At 42.6% G+C, this 24,000-nt stretch overlaps 1 protein-coding gene across 33 annotated transcripts in view; it reads right to left on the bottom strand.

The window, feature by feature from the left end:
* The window catches only part of LOC131349460 (receptor-type tyrosine-protein phosphatase delta-like), a 403,614-nt gene that overhangs the window by 85,021 nt on the left and 294,593 nt on the right, over nt 1-24,000 (bottom strand). For all 33 annotated transcript variants that reach the window (XM_058385154.1, XM_058385153.1, XM_058385162.1 and 30 more), the window contains 2 exons: nt 19,634-19,779; nt 18,096-18,237 (listed from right to left, as the gene is read on the bottom strand). In XM_058385154.1, the coding sequence (XP_058241137.1) occupies nt 18,096-18,237; nt 19,634-19,779 (288 nt within the window). The remainder of the gene's footprint in view (nt 1-18,095; nt 18,238-19,633; nt 19,780-24,000) is intronic.

Here is a 24,000-nt window from a genome sequence, read left to right as displayed (position 1 = left end):
CCACTGCACATGGTGCAGCGGCTCATATGAAGAAGCAGAAATCGCTGATTGCTACTGATATGAAAAACTCTTTTCCCCTGTGATCATTTCCACACATTACCCTCCACGCTCAGGTCATCAGGCAACAGATAGATGTCCTGCCAAACCTCCATATCTCAACCAACGACCCTTAGCGTTCCTTATCTAACCGAGGGACTCATTAACCCGGAGCCATTAAATGGACGTGTATGATTTGTAATAATCACCGCAATCTGTAATATGAGCTCGGAGGAACCGACTACATATTCTACACATTAGCGCGGCTCTCATTTAGACGGATCATAAACGACGCTTTTATTTATTTATTTATATTTATATTTGTTTCTAATGAGGTGTCCTCCCGTTTATTTATAGCTAACTACACAGACGTAATATTCTCCTTGAGAGGACCTTCTAATTAAATAAAGCTAATTGACTTTCTATGAACTGGGCTAACATCCAAACATGATTACTTGCTGTTTAGCCTGTTTAGCTTAGCCGTGCTTGTTTAGCCGAGAATGAGCGAGGCTGTTTGAGAGACTACGAAGGAGGAGGAATCTAATTCTGTTATCTCTGCTGGGGCTGTTTCATTAGTGCAGCGCTAAGGCAGGACGTGCGGGAAGAGATATCTCTCGGATTGATCCGATTGGTCGGTGGAGTTCTGCTTATTTTGGTTGGGAGATGAGAGGGGGAAAAAAAGATGCTATTGTGCAAAGATTAGCGCTGATCTCTTTAGCTTTGTCTACAACAAAATAAATCTGAGAATAAATCAAAGTGCAATCTCTCTCGACTCGATATTCGAAAGGGTTTTTTTTTAACTGCAGCACTGAAGACAAAGTCGTATATCTCGAGTTTACTTTCCTGCCTCTGTCTCACGCCTGTAATATCAGCAGTGCACATATTAGACTGAGGCAGGACCTTTTCATTTCTCTCTCTCTCTGTGAGCACAGTGAGACTTTTCACCCATGAGCCGAGGTTATTCTTTACCCAGAATTACCCTGTGGCTATGATGTGATACATTCGTTGCCCTCTTTTTCCCCCTTTCGGCGCGGATACAATCTCCTTACAGAAGCCCGGTCCGAGGATCCCTCCTGCCGAAGAACTGATGGATTACCAACGTGGTCGTATAGCGGGAAACTCGTCGAGTATGACACCTATCCGTTTTATATTTTCCGCTTGCTTTCCCGCTTTTGTGTGAAGCGCCGGGGCAAAGAGGTTTAAGGTTTAAGGCCCGGCTGTGTGCGTCTCAATCCCCCCGTTTGATAAGAGCTTTTCTGGCCGCACAAAGGCTGGAAGACACGGCTCTCCTCTGGGGTGTGACAGGAGTCCGTGTTGGCTTTTTTGACGGCTGTGCGGGATCGCTCGATCGCGCGACCTCAATCGTACAGAGCTGAACGGACGAGGATGAAGCCGAGGCAGTGCAGCCTTATACCACATCGATCTGAGGTTTATCTCCTATCACAGGAGCGAATGAGCGGGGAAACGGCTGAGGGAGCCAATGATCGGCTGGCACAAGGGGTTAATGAATGACCCCATTCTCTCTCTCTCTCTTTCTTGCTTTTTCCCTCTCTCTCCCTTTCTTTCTCTCCCTCTTCCCCTCTCTCTCTCACTTTCCCTCTCTCTATTTCTCTCTTCCATTTTCCCTCTATCTCCATTTTTTGTCTTTCACTCTCCCTCTCTTTCTCTCCCTCTCTCTCGCTTTCCCTCTCCCTCTGTCTACCCCATCTCTCATTCACTCTCTCTCTTTCCCTCCTGGCTGGCACAAGGGGTTAATGAATGACCCCATTCTCTCTCTCTCTCTCTTCTTTTTTCCCTCTCTCTCCCTTTCTCTCTCACTTTCACTCTATCTGTTTCTCGCCCTCTCTCTCTCTCCCTCCCTCACTGTTTCTCCCCCCCCCCCCGCCATTCATTTTAATTCCACCAGTTAATGCTACTTCTTGACAATGAGACCCTGCAAAACAGACAAGCTCTGACAGAAAAAGCAGAAAAATGTATGAAGGGGGAAAAAAACCCCAGCAAACATAAGAGAGAGAGAGAGAGAGAGAGAGAGAGACAGACTTGCTCCGAGGTCCTGGCCTGGAAACGGAAGAATGATCAGGGTCCTGGGGTGTGAAAGATGACAGTGTCCTTATGATAAATCGTGCTGCCTCGTCACGTAGCGGGATTGCTAATGCAATGCCATATGGCCGAAACCAAAATGTCTGCCTTCGTAACCTATAACCTCCAGCGTGACAGAGGAACACTGCATACTGTTGTTTCCTTCTTTAATACATCATGTCCTTTCTCGTGTACTTGTTCTTGTTGTAGTTTTTTTATGGAGACTGTTTCTCCAAACAGCAGAGCAATGACAACATGCACAAATGTTACACGGCATATTACTGCAAAATGATTTCATCAAGCGAACGTGATGCAGTGCGGCAGAGGAAACGGACAAAATAAAGACGCTAACCTTGACCAGACGAGATCTTCATGTGATAAAACGGATGGAGGAGAACATTTAGGCCAGTGTTTCCCTCGTTTATTTAACATTACAGCTGAAACAAACCTGACTGCCTCACAGCTAACACCACAGTGTTACACAGAGTAATGCTGGAAATCACAACATCATGTAATAAAGCCAAGCAAAGACTAAAACAAATATGTCCAACATGAAGAAATAAAACATTTCCTACACCTTTCCTCCTTTATTTACCAGACTAATACTATAAGTATACAATATAGTGTAGTATACTGGAAACTCTCTGGATAACCAACACTAGCTTTCACTCTTTATTTATTTTGTATAGGAAATGAAAGAAACATGGCTTACACTGAACCACTAATAAGAGAGGAAAGAGAGAGAGGGGGAGAGGGACAGCGAGAGAGAGAGAAAGGGAGGGGGGGTGAGAGAGAGAGAGAGAGAGAGAGAGAGAGAGAAATACAGAGAGAGAGAGAGCAAGTGGAAGGAATAAAGCTGAGAACATTGTAAAAGCAGGAAAAAAGAGAACAAATGATAAATGGAATGCAAGGAAAAAGTGTAAAGATAAGTATAAAGAGAAATAATCTTAATGTTAATTTAATGGCATTATTTTTTACACAGGCTAATGCTTTATACTGCGGGGCTGAAACAAAGATGGCCGCCTAGCTAATGCCATCCTAATGCTAGACATACAGCATAATAGAGAAGAAGTAAAACATATATATCATCAGTTGCTCTTTTCTAAATTTTATCTAATGTTACGACAATATTATGACAGCTACCTCGCTAACCTGACCTGGTTTAAAGCTAGCAGTAAAGCAGGACGGAGGAGGAGGAGGAGGAGGAGGAGACTTGCGTCACTACACTCAATTATTGTCGTTAGCTAGCTTTTCCGCAAAGTCTTCTTTCCAAACCACACGTCAGCCTGCTACTGTTCATTTGTACAACATTTCCTAACAACAAAACGCTACACAGGATGTTATAATAAAGGCTTAGCCTACGTGCCTGCTGCTAACGTGTCCCAGAAGTTTAGTAATGAGTGAATGAATACACTGCTTGTCTTGTGCGTGTGGTTCAATCCCCACATACATCCCTGTTTCTGTGATGTATTTAATTATGTTTCCCCTGGCAGTGGAGATAGCGAATTGTTAATTACACTTTTGTCATCTCTTGAACAGAACTACTCGACCAAACGGGAGAGCTCTTGATTAACAGTGCAGGTGGTTATTCCGACTGTGTGCCAAAACTATGACGTCATTTTCCACTCTGTGAGATTTTTCACTCAATGGTTGCTTCTTCATTACGCCAGGTCTCCCGTTCGCTCTGTTATTCTCTTCCCCTCTGCCTGTGCTGTTTATTTCCATCATCCTTCTTGTCATGCACTGGCTGATCTGAGATAAAAAGGTTATCTTTTGTATTCTGACAGGTAGCTAATCTGACCACCGCCTGTTTTATCGGTGCAGGGTGGCCTGTTTATAATCTTATGAGAGGTCTGTGGGGTTTTATCGGAAATGCAGAGCAAAAAGGAAGAAGAAAATTTCCAGCCATGTATTTAAATGTGTATAAAGCAACATAAGCTACTGCAGCCTGGTTTGATTTTTGCATTATGATAAGCATTATGATTAGCCACATTATTACTTGTAGGACTGCTCCAGTGAACACACATGGTCAGCTCTGATTTAATTAGCATGCGCGTTTCATCTCTTTCTCCTCTTGGTCTGGCTTTCTTTATGTTTAGCTACAATGTGAAAGTGACATGTGCCAGTAAATCAGACATGGCCAGAGCTCCTGCCATTCTAAGTGAAGGAGGAGTGGCCTATGAACCTGTCTATCCCAGTGTAGGAGGCGTGGCCTATGTACCGGTCAGTCCCAGTAAAAGAAGGATGGCCTATGCACCTGTCAGTCCCAGTGAAGGAGGTGTGGCCTATGTACCTGTCAGTCTCAGTGAAGGAGGTGTGGCCTATGCACCTGTCGGTCCCAGGGAAGAAGGTGTGGCCTATGCACCTGTCAGTCCCAGTGAAGGAGGCATGTCCCATACACCTGTAAGTCCCAGTGAAGGAGGTGTGGCCTATGATCCTATTAGTCCCCGTGAAGGAGGCGTGGCCTATGATCCTATTAGTCCCAGTGAAGGAGGTGTGGCCTATGAGCCTATTACTCCCAGTAAAGGAAGCGTGGCCTATGAGCCTATTAGACCCAGTGAAGGAGGCATGGCCTATGAGCCTATTACTCCCAGTGAAGGAGGCGTGGCCTATGAGCCTATTAGTCCCAGTGAAAAAGGCATAAACTATGATCCTATTAGTCCCAGTGAAGGAGGTGTGGCCTATGATCCTATTAGTCCCAGTGAAGGAGGTGTGGCCTGTGAGCCTATTAGTCCTAGTAAAGGAAGTGTGGGCTATGAGCCTATTAGTCTCAGTGAAGGAGGCGTGGCCTATAAGCCAATTAGTCCCAGAAAAGGAGGCATGCCCCATGCACGAGCCAGTCCCAATAAAGTAGGTGTGGTCTTCCATAGGATTCTTCCAACTTGAATAAAGTGTTTATAGAGTGGTGCGCTGAAGCAATTCTTAATTGTATCCAATTGAACTGAGCTCCTTTAAATCCTTAAACACAGTGTATCATTGTTTACATTTCGATTTTACAATTCCTGCTCTGACAAAAACCTGATGCAACTTCTAGCCTGTTCTAAACACTAAATCACACTAATGTACTGCACATGAGGCCAAATAAGCAACTGCCGCCGTGCACAGATGGCCAGCTGCTGTGTGATGCTCCAGCTCTGCTCTTTGTGCTGCGTGTGAGGTTTTTCAGGATCGCCAATGGCGCTGTTCCGTGGTGCCAAGAATCCCCCGACACGCGCAATAACGTAAATCTGTCTAAAGCGGGAGAAGGACTGCTTTAGCCACTCACCCTCACACTCATCGTTCGTGTTAGCAGAGGCGATTATGTGCTTAAGTGTAAACGCGTATCGATTGACTCCACCAATAAGTCTATCGAGCTGAGTCATTGGATTTAAACTGATAGGTGTGTGTAGGACGCTCGTAAATCACGCCAACACACAGCCGCACACACACATTCCTGCAGAGAGAGCTCGAGAGCCCGTGCATAGCTCAAGCTAATGTTTCCTTACTTCAGTCCTCAGGCTAAGACGCACAGACGTGACTGAACAACAGAAGCAGGACGGGACAAGACGGAGCGATGGAGACGGCGGAGACGACGGAGACGGATTCTTCACTGACGCCTCATCAGCCCGTCCAGCCATGCTGCGATTTCACGCCGGATTAGAGGCGGCTCACGTGTCTCCTCAGGATGGGATGCTTTACGTGCCACAGGACCAAACTAGATGACCTTTCACCTTGGCAGGAACAGCCGTAAGGGATTAGGATCTGGATCTGGGCTGATATGTACAACGTGGAGACTTTCTTCAACTTATACAAATTAGTTATACAAGGGATAATGGGAGAAAGTGTTTTATTCCTGTTATACCTCAGCATTTTGCCTACTAATTATTATTAATATTTTTAATATTAGATATTAAGATTATTTTTAAAAAATATTTAATATTAATATTTTTTAATATATTAATATTTATATATTTATATAATTTAATATTATAATAATATTAAATAATATATTAAAATTATACATTATTATTAAAATTATATAGGAAATATTAAAGGATTTTTTATTGTACTTTATCTATTTATTTATTTATTTATTTATTTATTTATTTATTTTATTGTTGTACAGTTTCTTTTCAGACATGTTATCAGATGTCTGAAGCAGTGATCTGACTCTGTGTGAATAAAACACACTGTTTGTTTTTGCTTGGAGCGATTTAGCTTTAGCTTCACACCGAGCAGATCCAGATGAACGGAAAGCTCAGAGATGCACAACCGAAAGCATGTGAAGAATGTGAAGCTGTGGTTTTGTTTCTAAAAATAAAACCCCGCTAATTGACATGTAATTAAACAAAGTTAGATGTTTTCATTACTATGTCTTTTCCAGTCAATGGGAACACACTGTAGAAAAAGTGCATAAAATAGTACATTGAGACTGAAGTAATAATAATAACAGTTAAGAAACACACAAACATTATACATTCCCTCTCTGAAATCTCTTCCTGAAATTAGTTCTCACAACTCCTACTCTTTGAACGCCCACAGTTCCAGAGCTAAGATGCTAATTCTGAGCGAACGTGGCATTAATTTGTGCAAATTGCCTGGCCTGTGCAGTGCAGACGGAGTGTTTCCAGCGACAGGCTGAATTGCGTCTCACCTCTGCTGGCCTCGGGCTCGGGGAGCGCGAGTGCTGAAATTGTGTCCCTTCATTAATGATCTCAATGCATCAGAGCTGACAAGGAGTGTAAGGGTTCGGCTCCCGAATATATATACCGCAAATTATTCTCACGCAGAGAGGGAGAGAGGGGGGAGAAATTACAGAACGAGGGAGAGAAACGGAAAATCCAGAGAAACACGGTGAAGAGAGGAAGAGAGCAAAAGTGAGACAATGAAAGAGAATATGAGACGTTATCAGAGAGAGAGAGAGAGAGAGAGAAAGCAAGTAAAAGGAAGGTGGATGCTAAAGAAAGGAAGAGAGGATGGAAGAGGGAATAAGAAAGAAAGTGAGCAAGAGAATGAAAAAATAAGGAAGAGAAAGTGTAGAGGTAATAAAGTGAAATAATATAAGAGAGAGAGAGAGAGGAAGAATGAGAAATAAGACAAAAAAATAACACACATTGAGAAGGGCAGACGGATATATGACAAAAAAGGAAAATGAAAAATCTTGGAAATTATTTTTTACTAGGAATGACGTGTGTGTTGTGTGTGTGTTGTGTAGGCATGAGTGATGGCATCCTCCTCTCCCAGATGAATCTTGTGTCCTCTCGAAGTCTTCCTGAGGTTTTGTAATTAATTTCCGTGTTTTATTCGATGCTAAAGTGGCTCTGATGCCAGAGATTATGCTGAGTGTCGCAGCAGCAATCAGCTCTTCATTTGCTGCTTTATTTCCCAAATCCACCTTCACAGGCCACACACCTGCACACACAGCGCTCGGGGCGGCGTAGCGGTCAGACGCTGGCTGAATTACTAAAATGACGCTAATAAAACGCCTCGAGGAGTTCACATTATCTTAACACTGGGGTTAATGGCAGAACTTTTTCGCCCTAACTCATAATAAAAGTATGAAAAGTCTGAGGATAATATTCAGAACTTCAAACTTATTTCTTCGGGTTATTTCTTCAGGAGGTGACGTCTAATATAAGGGACTGACAGGTATATACTGTAGGCCACACCTCTTTTTTTGAGACTGACAAACAATGACCACGCCTCCTTCTATGAGACTAACACACTAAAGCCACGCCTCCTTCTCTGAGACTAACACACTAAAGCCACGCCTCCTTCTCTAAGACAGACAAACTGAATCCACACCTCCTTCTCTGAGACTGAGACATATAAGCCACGCCTCCTTCTCTAAGACTGACACACAGAAGCCACGCCTCCTTCTCTAAGACTGACACACAGAGGTCATGCCTCCTTCTCTAAGACTGACACACTAAAGCCACACCTCCTTATCTAAGACAAATACACTGAAGTCACGCCTCCTTCTCTAAGACTGACACACAGAAGCCACGCCTCCGCCTCCTTCTCTAAGACCGACACACTAAAGCCACACCTCCTTCTCTAAGACAAATACACTGAAGTCATGTCTCCTTCTCTAAGACTAACACAAAAAAGCCACACCTTCTTCTCTAAGACTAACACACAGAAGCCACACCTCCTTTTCTAAGACTGACACACCAAAGCCATGCCTTCTTTTCTTTTCTACCACACTGAAGTCACGCCTCCTTTTCTAAGACTAACACACAGAAGCCACGCATACTTCTGACACACAGAAGCCACACCTACTTTTCTAAGACTGACACAAAGAAGCCATACCTTCTTCTCTAAGACTGACACACAGAAGCCACGCCTCCTTTTCTAAGACTAACACACAGAAGCCACGCCTCCTTCTCAAAGACAGACACTAAGACTGGGACGAAGAAGCCACTCCTCCTTCTCTAAGACTAACACACTGAAGCCACGCCTCCTTCTCTGAGACTGATACACAGAAGCCACTTCTCTATTTCTCTGTAATGGCTGTAGGTTTGTGGAACAGTGCGCCAGGTCGTCAAACCCTCCTCATGATCATGCTGACAGAGTCACAGATGGAAGCGTCTCTTTGGAACGAGGTGATAAGCTGATGCTCCTAGACGCTTTCATGCTCTTCTCTCTATTTCTCTCTCTCTCTCTCTCTCTTACACTACCTTTCAGTCTCTCTCTCTCTCTCTCTCTCTCGCTCTCTCTCTTTCTCTCTAATCCTGCCTGCCTGCCTGACTCTGTACTCTCTATCTACTTACTTTTTATACTCTTTCTCTCAGCCCATCTCTCTCTCTCTCTCTCTCTCTCTCTCTCTCTCTAATCCTGCCTGCCTGTATGACTCTGTACTCTCTATCTACTTACTTTGTATTCTCTTTCTCTCAGCCCATCTCTCTCTCTCTCTCTCTCTCTCTCTCTCTCGTCCCTTATCCACCCCTTTTAACTACATGTCTGTATCTTTCCCTCCATCACTTCCTGTCTGTGTATCTCTATATCTCTCTCTTGCATTTATTCCTTTTTATCCCTATCACCCTGTATTACATTTCATCGTCTCTCTCTCTCTCTCTCTCTCTCTCTCTCTCTCCTGACACATCACATTACGGGGAGGAACTCATGCTTGTGGCGTGAAATGCATCGCTACATCTTTCATATGCACGCCAGATCTGTGTCGATCTTCCTCTACCCTATGCGCACACAGACACACGGCTCAGTGTGGCGCATGTGTGTGTGTGTGTGTGTGTGTACATCCCAGGGGCTCAGATCAAATAGACAGATAAAGAGAGGGATAAAAAAAAAAGTGATATGAGGCCAACTGGTCTGAGGCAGTGCCAGAGAACACGGATAGACTGACATGAAAGATTTCATCTCGGTGATAACAGACCGTTTAGATGGAGACAGAGAGAGAGAGAGAGAGAGAGAGAGAGAGAGAGAGAATGCAAGAGAGAGAGACAAAGAGAGAGAGAGAGAATGAAGCTGCAGCTCAGTTCACTGACTTGATCTTTGCTTGCTCTGTCCCTTTTCATCATTCTCTCTATCTCTGAATACACAGCACTGTGTGCTCTTTCATATGGCTGCTTTCTGTTTCTGTATATTTTATTATTAAGTCATATTTTGCTCAGACCTATAGGAGATGACTAATGCTCAAGAAGCAAAAAAGCTACTTCAGAAGTCTCTGGGCTGTTTGCTTTGTGATGTGCATTTGTGTGTGTGTCCTGTTATAACACTCTATCCCATTGCATTCTTTCCCCTTGAGGAAAGTAGACATTAAGAAATAAATACAGTATTCCAGGCGATGGATAAACCGAACCGAACCTCTTTAGTCTTTAAAGACGTTACTTCTGTTAAAAAGGATGTGGCCAAAAGTTCCTGAATATTTAAAGCACAACGCTGAAACAAAAACCAGCTCATTTGCGAACTGTAAGAATTCGTCCGCGTCATTTTAACCGTCCGAACGCAGGCAGAATATTTTGCGGCGTTCCCTTTTTATTCGTTACTCAATGCCGAGTTTGAACAATCAGAGCCAACCAATCACATGACACGCCCACTGGATGTAGTGCGACCTCCCAAAGATCCATCTAGAAGCCCTTTTTTTGTTTCGCTTCAACTTTTGTTCAACTAAGGGAAGATTCCCTTTTAAGTAGAACCCTAAATTCATACTAACAGACCAGTATTTATCATTTCTGGGCGTGGCTTACGTTCTGAAACGAAAGCCTAGTTATCAGAGTCAGAACACTAGAGCCTAGAACACTAAAAATAAACAAACAAATAAATAAATAAATAAATAACAGCACGAGTTCTGGCTTTATTCCACATCAAACCCTTCCCCAGGTGTTCACTATAAAGCGTCCTAAAGGAAAAAGAGGCGTGATTCACCTGAATGCAGCCATGGCGATAAATAATTAAAAAAGCCGAGCCAGCGTACGCGGTGGGAGAAATCGCTCACGGCTGTACTGATGCTAGACAGAGTGCATATCAGCACGGAGAAGCAAAATTACATCATCTCCAGCGCTGCCATTAAACAAAGAAAAGTTTGTCCAGAAGAGCTGGACCTGGCTTGCCAAGCTGCAGTGCTGTGGGAATGACATCATACACTATATCCAGTTGCTGAGGGGAAGTGTAGCTTTTTTGTTTTTTTATTGGAAAGCAGATCAGAAGACTGCAAAGGTCGTGTTTTTTGGTGTACGGGCCAAGACTGGTTTTTAAAAGATGCTGGGAATAGTTCTTGGGATTGGACTTTGACTTTTTTGTCTTGACCGTGAAACAGAAAGAACAGAATCAGAAATGTTCTCGAAAGGTCTGTGCTGCCACTATGTGAAAAAATCATTTAATTTAATTTTTAAAGACAAAAAGATCATTTTTAATGTGCATGTAACACAATGCAATAATACAAGAGGTCGCACCAGAACGATGCAAAATGTAATCAGTTAAAGGGTGCATAAGGTTTCTGTATCTTGAGCCAACACTTCCTCCGGATGGTTACATCAGACCTCTCGACCATCTCCCCTGAGTCAGAATCCAGCCTTCTATGTTCAAGTGGACGTCCAGCCTTGAACAACACTACACCTCTGCTCATACCTGTGTTCCTGTTTGTAAATGCCTTGTTCTGTGCAATGTTTTCTGCATCGTCTTCTGGTGAACTTTCCCTCAAGAGCATCATTAGCTCAATTCCGAGTGTTGGAGTGGAAAATGAGCCACGTGGCCCTAGATGGATCCTCTCCTCCTTTTGAACCCTCTCGACTCTTCAGTTCGGTGCGATAATTCGCCACCTTTTGACTGGTGACGCCGACCTCGATGAGAGAGGAGGGACTCACAATAAAACCGCCTACACGGTGCACTCAGCCTCTCCCACTTCAGAGAGATTAGTAGGCACAGATCAGTGGAGAAGTTGGGAAAAGATCGTCGAAGGTCTCTCAGAGGAATGCTATATGGCAAACTTCAGAAAATATTCCGGAGAAAGACACTTTCCAGAAGTAGAGAGAGAGATAGATGGAGAGAGAGAGAGAAGTGCCTACTGAGTTAGCACACCCTTTATAGCTGTTATACCATAAGGAAGTTACTTCTACAACATTAAATGTAACTAGAAAAGTGTTCGTTAATAAATTAGAAAATGTTCGCTTTATCATTCTGCTGCTCTGTACGAGGCATAAACACTTCGGGGCATGCTGTGCTGTTGTAAAAAAAAACGCTATAAACATTACAGAGGTTTTAAGTATCTAATGAGACATCGCATCTAAATACGGCGATGCGCTATAAATTTGACGCAAGCGGAGAAAAGAAAAAATGACAAATCGCAAAATGACAATCGGCCTGATTGCTCGGGCTGAGATTTTCCGTCTCTCTTGAAGCTGTCAATAGATGCAGCAGATGTTTCTCTGTGATAATGAACAAAGTCTATCTTCCCGGGCTGCATAGTAATATTTAGCGCAACGCTGCTGTTCTATCCACTTATCCGTTAGCTAAATCATATCTGACGCTGTACTCGTGCATGATGATTCATTTCCTTTATTAATTACAGTCAGGGGAAATTTTGTCTAGGCAGAGATCTATAAAGTCAGAGCAGATTAGGTTCGATCATTTTAATTATGGAAATAAATAACCAGCCATTATCTGTTCTGCTACTGAGTAGCATGCAGCTCAGGCTGTGAGTAATGAAAAAAAAAAAAAAGCGGCGCTGTCTATAGAGCATAAATAAATAAATAAGTAAATATATTGCACAAGAGCCAAGCAAAAAAACCAGCACAAAAGCAGCACCATGCCAATGAACTTCCTTTTCGAACCAGAAAGGCCAACTTCCTCCTCATCAGCTGTACATGCTGACTTGGACACTTTAACTGGTTCAATGCTTTTTCATACTTTGCGGCTCCATAAAGGCAGAGCTCACCTGGGTGGGTAGATAAGTCCGTAAATGAGCAGCGTTTGGAGACAAACAGGCTCTTTGGCAAATTCTGTGGGTCCTGGCACCTATAGAGCCGAAGGATAAACCATGGTGCTGGGTGCTCTGTGAGCTTGGGATCTTTCCAGGCTGTGTAATTTTACAAAGGTTTTCATGCAGAGAGTTGAACCTCACTTTAGTGAACATGCAGCACTGAGGCAGTGGTCTATTCAGCCATGAATTTGAACACTTCAGCAGTGCCTTTGTTTTCCTGTCAGCATTTCAGCAATAGGAACAGATTCGCATGGATTTACTGAAGATGTGTGTGTGTGTGTGTAAGTGGGGAGACAGGATTCCAGTGTACATCAGGTGACGACTGGTATACCTCAAGGATCTGTGCTTGGTCCGGTCCTTTTCTTGTTCTTTACCACATCTTTGAACTTCTTATAGCACTTTTCTATCACCTAGACCAGGGGTAGGCAAGTTCGGTCCTAGAGAGCCGCAGTCCTGCAGATCTCAGCTCCAGCCCTGAAAAAAAAAACTCACCTGCCTGTAGCCTTAGTAATCCTGAAGACCTTGATTAGCTTGTTCAGGTGTGTTTGATTAGGGTTGGAGCTTGAATCTGCAGGACTGCGGGATTCTAGGACCGAACTTACCTACCCCTGACCTAGACCCTTGCCCTAGTAAACCTTAATCCTAAAAATAAACTTTGCCCAAACCTAAACGTAACACCAGTACTTGCCTAACCCTCATCCTAAAACTAAACCCAGGCCAACCAAACCCTATTCCTTGCCCAGTCCTACACCAAGACCAACCCAAAGCTAACTCTACCCCTTCTCCAGCCCTGATCCTAACGCTAGGTGAAGCTTCACCCATCCGAATCAAAACCTAGGCTATACGTGAAGGTTCAGATCAAAGACAGGGCTTCTTGTCATCCAGACGAGTCCCTTGATTCAATAAATCACCCTTAATCTCAGCTTGCCTGTAAGAAGTCTGATATAGACTGTAGAGCCAAAACAATAAAGACTGCACCTAGACACCAAGATCTTGAGATTCACACGGTCCAGAGATAAACATTTCCTGTGTGGGATGTGTCTCAGCAGGACTGCCTTGTCTTACCTAGCTATATTCAGCTGCTCTGGGAGTTACAGTAGAGTGTAAAATAAAGTCATCACCGGCCAAAGATGATGAACGGAAAGCCAGATGGTCTCCTGACTTTGACACACGCTCTCAGGTTACTACATTCTCCCCAAAGCGTGGGAAGACTGAACTAGGGGAAAATTTACAACGTCTATTGAATGACAAAAAGCTACCAAATGCAAATATATGGTTAGAGTATCATTTGCAGCTTCTGTTGCTTTGAAGTGGGGCGGGGGGAATATTTTGAAGGTTCAAAGAACTAGCGCTACAGCAGAAAGACGCTAATCTCTTTTAATCATGGCATTAGCTGCAGCTGCTGTTTGGGACAGTGTGTGCCAACGGATTAAACGCAGAAACTTGCCGAAATTTTCCCAACATATGTTGGAGGTTATAGATACGGCTGTGTTGCTTCTGTTCGCTCGCACCGAATTTCTCGCAAAAGATGTTCGATTCTGTCGAAGGAAGCCGGAGTAGGCCTGTACTCTTTTAAAAAAAAAAAAACTTCCGTGAGCAGATTCGGAGTAGTGGACTTCATTATACTTCCATCAAAGCACTTAATGCAAATGAATTCGGTGAGTCTGCTAGTTCATCACTAATGGCGTTCCTCATCATCCCCTATCCTGGCCGCATACTAATAACCCAGTGGCACATTTTCTCCTCCTTCGTCGCTCCTCTTGTAATGATGCAACTGCATCAATTGGCTTTGTTCCCTATAGGATCCTCCTATACGGCTGACAATCTAGCATGGAGTTGCTTTGCGTAAGGGCCGAGCTGACTTACTGCGACAGCCGTGGTTCGACTTACTAGCGGGCGAGTCTGTATTAGTGGCCTTTGTTATTTGAACTACATGCACTGCAACCTAAACTGTGTAGGTGTGATTAAGAGTTCTTGTGCAGAAGATCCATGAAAAGCAAGTCTTATAAAACCCACTCATACAAGTGCTTCAAAGCGACAGAAACCTGAGCACATCACTGTACATGCAGGATTTTGAAGTCTGTACTAACGCTATCCTAGTGATTAGTTTTACAGATAAAATCCCAGATGGTTAAATCTCTCTGTTCGCTTTTATATATCTGATATATCTATAAAAAAAGGACAACAGGTGAAAGTCTGATGAATTAACAGTAATGCAGGCTCTGAGGTCCAGCAGCAGGAGGAACCAGGCCTGTGAGCAAGCAGGGGCTGGTCTCAGAAGAACTGCTACGGAGCGAGTTTCTTATAAAAGAGGCAACAAAGAAAGGTCAACGATGAGAGAAAGGCAAAAATGCAGAAGCAGACGAGAGAGCCCGAATGAAAGCTCGAAAAAAGGCAAAAACAAAAGGAAATAGGAGGTGAGAGATCGAAGAGAGAGGAAAACAAAAGGGTGGAAATAGCAATTTGCCCACAGAAATTACTTGAGAAAAGTGCAGCTCAGAAAAGAAAAGAGGATACGATCTATGCCAGAGAACATCATTTCACGCTACTGCCACCACCGGGCTCCATTACTCAGAGCTAGAGAGAGGGAGACAGAGAAAAATAGGGGTGGAGAAAGAAAGAAAGAAAGAAAGAAAGAAAGAAAAAAAAAAGGAGCTCTTGTTTGTTTTACATATTATCCATTGAGGAAATGACCTTGTTCAGCTCATTACTGAACCGTTCCACCCCTCTGAATGGAACGATCCGGAGAGCCAACAGATTCGGCCAAGTGGGAGCGTTTATGAATAAGACATGACCTCCTTCCCACGGAAGAGACAAACCACTTCAGTTTCAAACTGGACAAGATAGGGATTGTCTCGATGCTTTAGTGGGATTAATAGTGTGCTTTACTGTCATACTTTCTCTCACACGAGACTCCATTTAAATATATACAGTAAACTGATGTCACAGCAATCAGCTAGAACTAAAACCACTAACGTCAATTATCTCGTAACAGTGGTACCTGAGATATTAGGAGGGAAGTGAACAATCATTGGTGATGTGTGGGAAGCAGGAAAATGTGTTGGCTAGATGACAGAGCATCTCCAAAACAGCACGTGTTCCTGGGATGCAGTGATTAGTACCAAAAACAAAGAGGTCCAAGGTGAATAACCTGTGACAGGGTCATGACGCATGAGGCACACTGATGAGCATAGGTAGTGAATGCTTGCCTGATCCAAAATCCTACAGAAGAGCTACTGTAGTACAAATAACCAAAAATATGTGAACGCTGGCATCACAGCTTATGTTTAGAGGTCAGAGAGCCCATGCTGACCCCTGTCCACTCCACAATACAAAAGGTTTCATAATAATGAACATTTCCCATTGCACATTAAGGCAGTCTAAATTACACTGTACAGGAAACCGGCATGAAAATCCCTAATTTTGGTCTAAGGTGCCAATTATTTTTGTCATAGCAAAATCAACACACTGGATTTGGTTATCGTCGGTTGTCACGAGTCACATTTTGATGAAAAAAGCAGAATGATGAGTGAAAGTGGCAAGCGTTCACAACTCAACCGTGTTCCTGCTGTCTCATATCTCAGGGCAAAATTAATATTGGTTTTGTCTAATTATGCATGTGCAGCTAGTTCATTGCCTACTGGCTAGATATTAGGTAATTAGTACTCTGTTCTCCACTTGCATTCAAATAAAACGTGATTATGATTAAATATCGGTTCAGGGCATTCCAGCGGTTGGTAATTTACAGAGACGGTGTGTGCGGGTTTGTGTTTCTGAAGCACAGTCTCGCTGCGGTGCGATCGGACTTCGTCGGGCACGGCGTAATCACTCGGTGTCAGCTTTAATTCGTACCCACGCATGGAAATAGTGTGGAATTTTTTACATAGATATTGCTTCATTTTACATCCAAAGGTACCGGAGAACAGAGCTGGACTTTTATCAATTGTCACCATCCATACACTTATAGATGTATACAGGAGATGCGTGATAACAAATTACAGCTGTTGAGCCATATGATAAATGTCTTTGTGTCACTTCAGTGTCTTTAATGGCTTCGCCGCTCTGTTCTGTACAGGCGTGAGAGACGCGATCAGTACTAACTCATTTACTGAGTAATTTTTCAGTCTCCTGGTGCTGCATAAAGGACTCCCCTCCTTTCGATTCTCTCTCTCACCTCTTCTACTTTATCTTTCTGTCTTCACTCTTTATCTCCTTGTCTCCCTCCAGTCCAGAATGCAGCGCTTTAATTTCAACTCCTATTCTTTCCTTTTCCACAAGTACAATGCGAGTCCTCCCGAGACAGTGCTACAAGACCACAATGCCAGGATTCGCTCTGAAATTGTGACAGCAGAAAACCACGAAAAGAAAAGAAAAAAAAAAGTAGACGCTTGACTACTCAAGCTCTCAAGCTGGCACCCTTTCCCAGTATGGACTCAAAGACTGGATGAAAATACTTTGTAAATGTGCCATAAAATTAAATTACTGATCCAAAGGCAAGTAGCGAGAAGAAGAAGAAGAAGAAGAGGAAAAAAAATGTGGCTGCTAATAATGAGAATGCTAATCACAAAACACCACCGACTATGTGCTTGACTCTGAAGCTTTGAAATGTAGTAGAAGTTGATAAACTGGCAAACGGAGCCAAGTCAAAATCGTTCAGGAAATAAAATTCTGGATTGAAATCACAAACATTGTGTTTGTCCAATAATGGGAAGATAATTTTCCACAAAAAGAGGGGGGGGGATAAGACCAGTGTGTTGTGTGAACCATATCTGTCTGGCAAAAATGCATAATAATTAAAAAAAAATAAAATAAAATAAAACTATTTATTATTATTATTATTATTATTATTATTATTATTATTATTATTATTATTAACAGCAACAACAACAATAATAATAACAATAATAATAATAATAATAATAATAATAATAATTATTATTATTATTATTATTATTAACAGCAACAACAACAATAATAATAACAATAATAATAATAATAATAATAATAATTATTATTATTATTATTATTAACAGCAACAACAACAATAATAATAACAATAATAATAATAATAATAATAATAATAATAATTATTATTATTATTATTATTATTATTATTATTAACAGCAACAACAATAACAATAATAATAATAATAATAATAATAATAATAATAATAATAATAATAATAATAAAAAGAAAAGAATAACTAATTATTCTTCTTATTATAATTCACACCACGTGTTTCTGTTCACAGCTGCACAAAACAAAGTAGCTCCTCTTCTGTACACCATCACACCAAGACAGATGATTTCTCCTCCCCGAAAAAGAGTTATGAGCATCTAATGACACTGCTGTTTTATAAATCAGGAATCTATGTATCATCAGTCAGCGGGAAAAAAATCTTTCCCGTGGCCATATGTAGCCTTAATTTGAGCGAGTAAACAGAGCGCTGCATGGATTAAGACAAATAACAACAACAACAACAACGCGGAGACAGTCGTCTTACCTGCTCGTGCTGGTGGTACAGAGGGATAAAAGTTAACTGTTTGTGAACATCAAACCTACCACGTAAGACAGTGAGGCGCGTGGTGGCGCTAATCTCTCCAACACTGTTAGAGGCCACGCATTCATAAATGGCTTCATCCCGAGGAGTGCGCAAGGGCTGGATTCTCAGGACGGAGCCGGAGCCATCGTCAAACTCTATCACCTGCAGGTACGAGAGGCACAACATGTTAAAGGAGTCTTTTTGTTCACAGGTGAAACACATACACAACACAGATGAATACCAATATCTGTTTATTACATTGTTATTACAGTTTCAGCATAAACATCCGACACGTTTCCCAGACCACAACCTTTAAGGAGTGTAATGCAACGCCACTATCAGCTCCAAATATCTCTATTAAAGTGGGTGTGGCTTAAACCAGACATTTAATATTGAGTTAATATTTTGTCTAGCAAGCTAAGCCACCCCTGTTCCCAATTTAGCCATGTGTCTCAATCTCATTCTTTGACTTGCTGTCCAGAAAACATGGCACATTTGCACAAGTGGGAAATATAACACAATGGAAAATGCTCTGAAAAATAAGTCTTTTGTTTCCGTCATCAAAATATGCTTCAGTACCAGAAGCTGCTTTGCCACTTCGCATTAAAACTGAGAAAACGTCCATTTTGCAGTGTGTTCCTGACATTTATTGAGATGGAGCTTATTCGGTTTTAACGTTGAGGTAAGACAATACAAATAAAAAGAGAAAGTCGAGTAAGTGAAACGGTGTTAGTCGGGCAGGACGCTGAGATGAAAGACAAAACGCAGCTCTGATGGACGGGCGAGACGAGGGACGTGGTGCTGATTGTAGTGAAGCCAGATTCACACACATGTGGAGATGAAATTCGGAATGATCCTGAACTCACGTTTATCATGTAAGTGCATTAAAAAACATGACAGCGGCATGTCATGGGGTGGGGGGAGGAAATGACTTTCCTGAGGAAGGCAAAGTGCATGATGGAATAGCTGGAGGATTCAGGATTGTGGTGCTGTTAGTCTATTTATCCGGCGAGTTAGCATGCAGAGCGTACAGCCATGGCAGTGCAATGAACTCTGATAAGATTAGATTTCTGCTGGTGTTAGACAGCAGTGCCCGACCGGGGCCGTCCCCTTAAACGATAATACGCTGCAAACCATCGCTAGCAGAATGGTGACAGTGAAATGCTGCAGTGACACACACACACACTTGCATTAATGGGAATCTTATCAGTGTCCTCGTGTGATGGGTTGCTTTATCATGGATAGCAGAAGCGCAGATTAAAAGAAATAAATCTAAATGCTTCAGCCAAATAAGAGCCAGAGCGCACACTGCAGAGCAAAAAGAAATGCATCTGAAAAGCAATGAGGAAGCAGAGAACCAATCAACCATTTTGCGGTTCGCAACCGAATGCAGAACCACAAGGGCTAAGCATCAAGGTCAAGGCTGTGTAAGTGTGAATATTTCTCTCGAATACATCAACAATCTCTGCACCTTTTACGCTACTGTCTGGTGCGTGAAGGTTTAAATAGGAGAATTAGAGCTAGAGAGCATTATACATCGGAATAATACGCCTGGTACCTCAAATCTCTGGTTGCTCACTCTCTTCCCCTTCTTGTTCCAAACGATTTTGGGTCGCGGGTCACCCGAGGCCTGGCAAACAAAGGAAGCGACGCCGCCTTGCACACCCGTTTGGTCGCTGGGGGTCCTTAAAAACTTTGGTGGTGCTGGGAAAGACAAAGAAAGAGAAACAGAGAGATTATTAATGAGGTAGAGATCTCGGTTGCCAGGTTGGTTTAACTAACACAACCTCCAAACAAGAAAAGTTCCAAAGCCTAGTCCATGCTGTAAAATTATTTATTGTGAAAGAAAGAAAGACAGAATAACTAATTAATACATCATCAGGTTCACAAAGACTCTCCAGGTCAATTTGTGCAGGGTCAAATGATGAAATAGCGCACCACGCACTTAATTAATATCTTGTCTTTGTTAAACGCTAACCTCTCCTTTTATGCAGATAGCAATAAAACACCCACAAACATCACAACTTGCATCACTTACTACTTGCTTATTCGCTAACATTCAACAGTGTGCTAAAGTACCGTTTACTGTCGTAACTACTAGCATGTTGTGTTAGCACTGCACGTTTAGCCTAGTATCAGGATACTTCTCAGGACTGTATGCAAGAGAAAATGTACGGTAAAATCCTTAAACTGAACCTGAAATCGTGTAAAATGTTACTGGCAGTTCTTAAGCACGGGGAACAGTGTTAGCACGGTGCTGCTTGTTGTAGCGCTTAGCACAGTGGGACTTATTAGCCTTTGGCCTGCATGGTGTTGGAGTGAGTCATTTCCTGGTCACACGTTGCTCGTGTCTCTTTCCCTGCAGGGCCTCGAGATGCTCTTGTTCACTCCATGCTTCACTGATGCCAAAGCTCATTTCTAGCAGGGATATATGGGAATAAGGAAAGAGTGCTGTTCTGTAGCCCAGTGATTTGGCCTTTGGAGCTCAATAAATAGGATTAAACAGATAAGAGGGCTGAATTCATTTCAGGACTTTTAAACCTCATAATCTCAGTACAACATTATCTTATACACACATACCAGTAAAGCAGCGTTTAGGGCCAGTGTGCTGAATTCATTCATTCAGGTTATAAAAACAATGAGCCACAGGTAAATGCTGACGTTGTATGGCGGAGTGTATCATGGAGTATGGAAGTGATGATGGATTCTAAATGCTGGTCCTTTAAGTAAAGTTCTTCCACTCGGGAAAGCTGGAAGGCTTCTGGGAATTTCTATCCGGTTCTTCTATCTCGAGTGAGTGCAGAGCCGGTCGCTAAAAACAGATCGACAAGATGACCTTTCCAGTGGGGATTTGAAATGGCTGTGGAAATCTGTCAAAAATGTCAACGGTTTTTTTCAGGTTGCTCTGGCTACTGGGTGGTATAACATGATGGGAGAGCGTTTTCTGGTAAAGACTTAACCAATAACATAATCAGCTTTTTACTGCAGAGGCTGGGGTTATGTCCTACAGAGAGCTGTGCTGAATTACTCACAATGCTTCTAGGAATACTGTTTCTGAATGCAATACTGAATCCTGCTGTTTGATGGTGGATGTTGGTGTTTGATGGTGGATGTTGGTGTTTGATGGTGGATGTTGGTGTTTGATGGTGGATGTCAGTATTTGATGGTGGATGTTGGTGTTTGATGGTAAATGTTGGTGTTTAATGGTGGATATTGGTGTATGATGGTGGATGTTGGTGTTTGATGGTGGATGTTGGTGTTTGATGGTGAATGTTGGTGTTTGATGGTGAATGTTGGTGTTTGATGGTGAATGTTGGTGTTTGATGGTGAATGTTGGTGTTTGATGGTGGATGTTGGTGTTTGATGGTGAATGTTGGTGTTTGATGGTGAATGTTGGTGTTTGATGGTGAATGTTGGTGTTTGATGGTGAATGTTGGTGTTTGATGGTGAATGTTGGTGTTTAATGGTGGAGGTTGGTGTTTGATGGTGGATGTCAGTGTTTGATGGTGGATGTTGGTGTTTGATGGTAAATGTTGGTGTTTAATGGTGGATGTCAGTGTCTGATGGTGGATGATGGTGTCTGATTGTGGATGATGGTGTTTGATGGTGGATGTTGGTGTTTGATGGTGAATGTTGGTGTTTGATGGTGGATGTTGGTGTTTAATGGTGGATGTCAGTGTTTGATGGTGAATGTTGGTGTTTGATGGTGAATGTTGGTGTTTAATGGTGGATGTTGGTGTTTGATGGTGAATGTTGGTGTTTAATGGTGGATGTTGGTGTTTGATGGTGAATGTTGGTGTTTGATGGTGAATGTTGGTGTTTGATGGTGGATGTTGGTGTTTGATGGTGGATGTTGGTGTTTGATGGTAAATGTTGGTGTTTAATGGTGGATGTCAGTGTCTGATGGTGAATGTTGGTGTTTGATGGTGGAGGTTGGTGTTTGATGGTGGATGTCAGTGTTTGATGGTGGATGTTGGTGTTTGATGGTAAATGTTGGTGTTTAATGGTGGATGTCAGTGTCTGATGGTGGATGATGGTGTCTGATTGTGGATGATGGTGTTTGATGGTGGATGTTGGTGTCTAATGGTGGATATTGGTGTATGATGGTGGATGTTGGTGTTTGATGGTGAATGTTGGTGTTTGATGGTGGATGTCAGTGTTTGATGGTGGAGGTTGGTGTTTAATGGTGGATGTTGGTGTTTGATGGTGAATGTTGGTGTTTAATGGTGGAGGTTGGTGTTTAATGGTGGATGTTGGTGTTTGATGGTGAATATCAATGTTTGATGGTGGATGTTGGTGTTTAATGGTGGATATCAATGTTTGATGGTGGATGTTGGTGTTTAATGGTGGATGTTGGTGTTTGATGGTGAATGTTGGTGTTTGATGGTGAATGTTGGTGTTTGATGGTGAATGTTGGTGTTTGATGGTGGATGTTGGTGTTTAATGGTGGATGTTGGTGTATGATGGTGAATATCAATGTTTGATGGTGGATATTGGTGTTTAATGGTGGATGTTGGTGTTTGATGGTGAATATCAATGTTTGATGGTGGATGTTGGTGTTTAATGGTGGATGTTGGTGTTTGATGGTGAATATCAATGTTTGATGGTGGACGTTGGTGTTTAATGGTGGATGTTGGTGTTTGATGGTGAATATCAATGTTTGATGGTGGACGTTGGTGTTTAATGGTGGATGTTGGTGTTTGATGGTGAATATCAATGTTTGATGGTGGACGTTGGTGTTTAATGGTGGATGTTGGTGTTTGATGGTGAATATCAATGTTTGATGGTGGATGTTGGTGTTTAATGGTGGATGTTGGTGTTTGATGGTGAATATCAATGTTTGATGGTGGATGTTGGTGTTTAATGGTGGATGTCAGTGTCTGACGGTGAATGTCAGAGTTTGATAGTGAGACTCTGCCTTTGAGCAGGACTGAAAAGAGAAAGGAAAAGAGAGAGACAGAGACAGGGAGTGTGAGTGTGAGTAAAATGGAGAAATGTAAATAGCAGTTTAATCTGCCATTCTCTCGACAAAATTCTGAGCTCTGATTCCGTCTTTCAATTGGCTCTCAATTGTGTAAGTGTGTGTGTGTGTTTGACGACAGTAAATGAAGCTGGCAGGACTGGTAAGAGGTGAAGGAGGACACAATCTACCACTAGAGGATATCAGAGACAGAGAGAGAGAGAGAGAGAAAGACAGCTGGGCCTCAAGTAGGTAATACACACTCATACACACACACACACACACACACACTACAGGTGAGCTTCCCCACTCTAATATGTCACGATCCGAGGCTGTGCCACACTGATTGCCTGAGACATGAGCGTGTGTGTGTGTTTTGACTCCTCATCCCTGCCGTGTCGCCGTCTGAACGGGATGATAGGTAATTGATATGCTGCGGGTTTGTTTGCTCAGGAGCGACTCGGCTGCAGTCGCGCACGCACCGCCGTCGGCCATGAGAAATCGCACAATGGGAGATGATTGAGGCGTGACTGCAGGAAAATGGTGTTTTCATAGAGCCGTGGCAGCCATTTTCAACCAGCGCCATCAATCAGAGGAACACAAACACAGCGCACATTAACAATAGCACCCAATTACATAGAGCGCAATGGTATGGTGTTTACTTCTCTTTTCTTCCTAAAATCTCATGTAATGCTGCTCAAATGATAAATATATACTTTTTTCCTCACACGCTGGGATCGTGTGAATAGATAAATGATACGTCGGGGCCCTCTATGGAGAAGTACCGTATATATATTGTGTAGTCTGTATATTAGCATGCTAGCACTAACAAAAAGATGGAGTAGATCTGACAGAAGAGTTCGTTCAAAACACTTTACTGTTCCCAGCTTTAAACATCAGCAAGCACGATGTAAAGGAAACTGATCGATCACTGAGACTACGCGTGTGAGCATTTCGCTTGTTTT

The sequence above is a fragment of the Hemibagrus wyckioides genome, linkage group LG29, assembly GCF_019097595.1.
Source record: "Hemibagrus wyckioides isolate EC202008001 linkage group LG29, SWU_Hwy_1.0, whole genome shotgun sequence".
Lineage (NCBI taxonomy): Eukaryota > Metazoa > Chordata > Actinopteri > Siluriformes > Bagridae > Hemibagrus > Hemibagrus wyckioides.
This window is presented reverse-complemented; position numbering and strand designations above follow the sequence as displayed.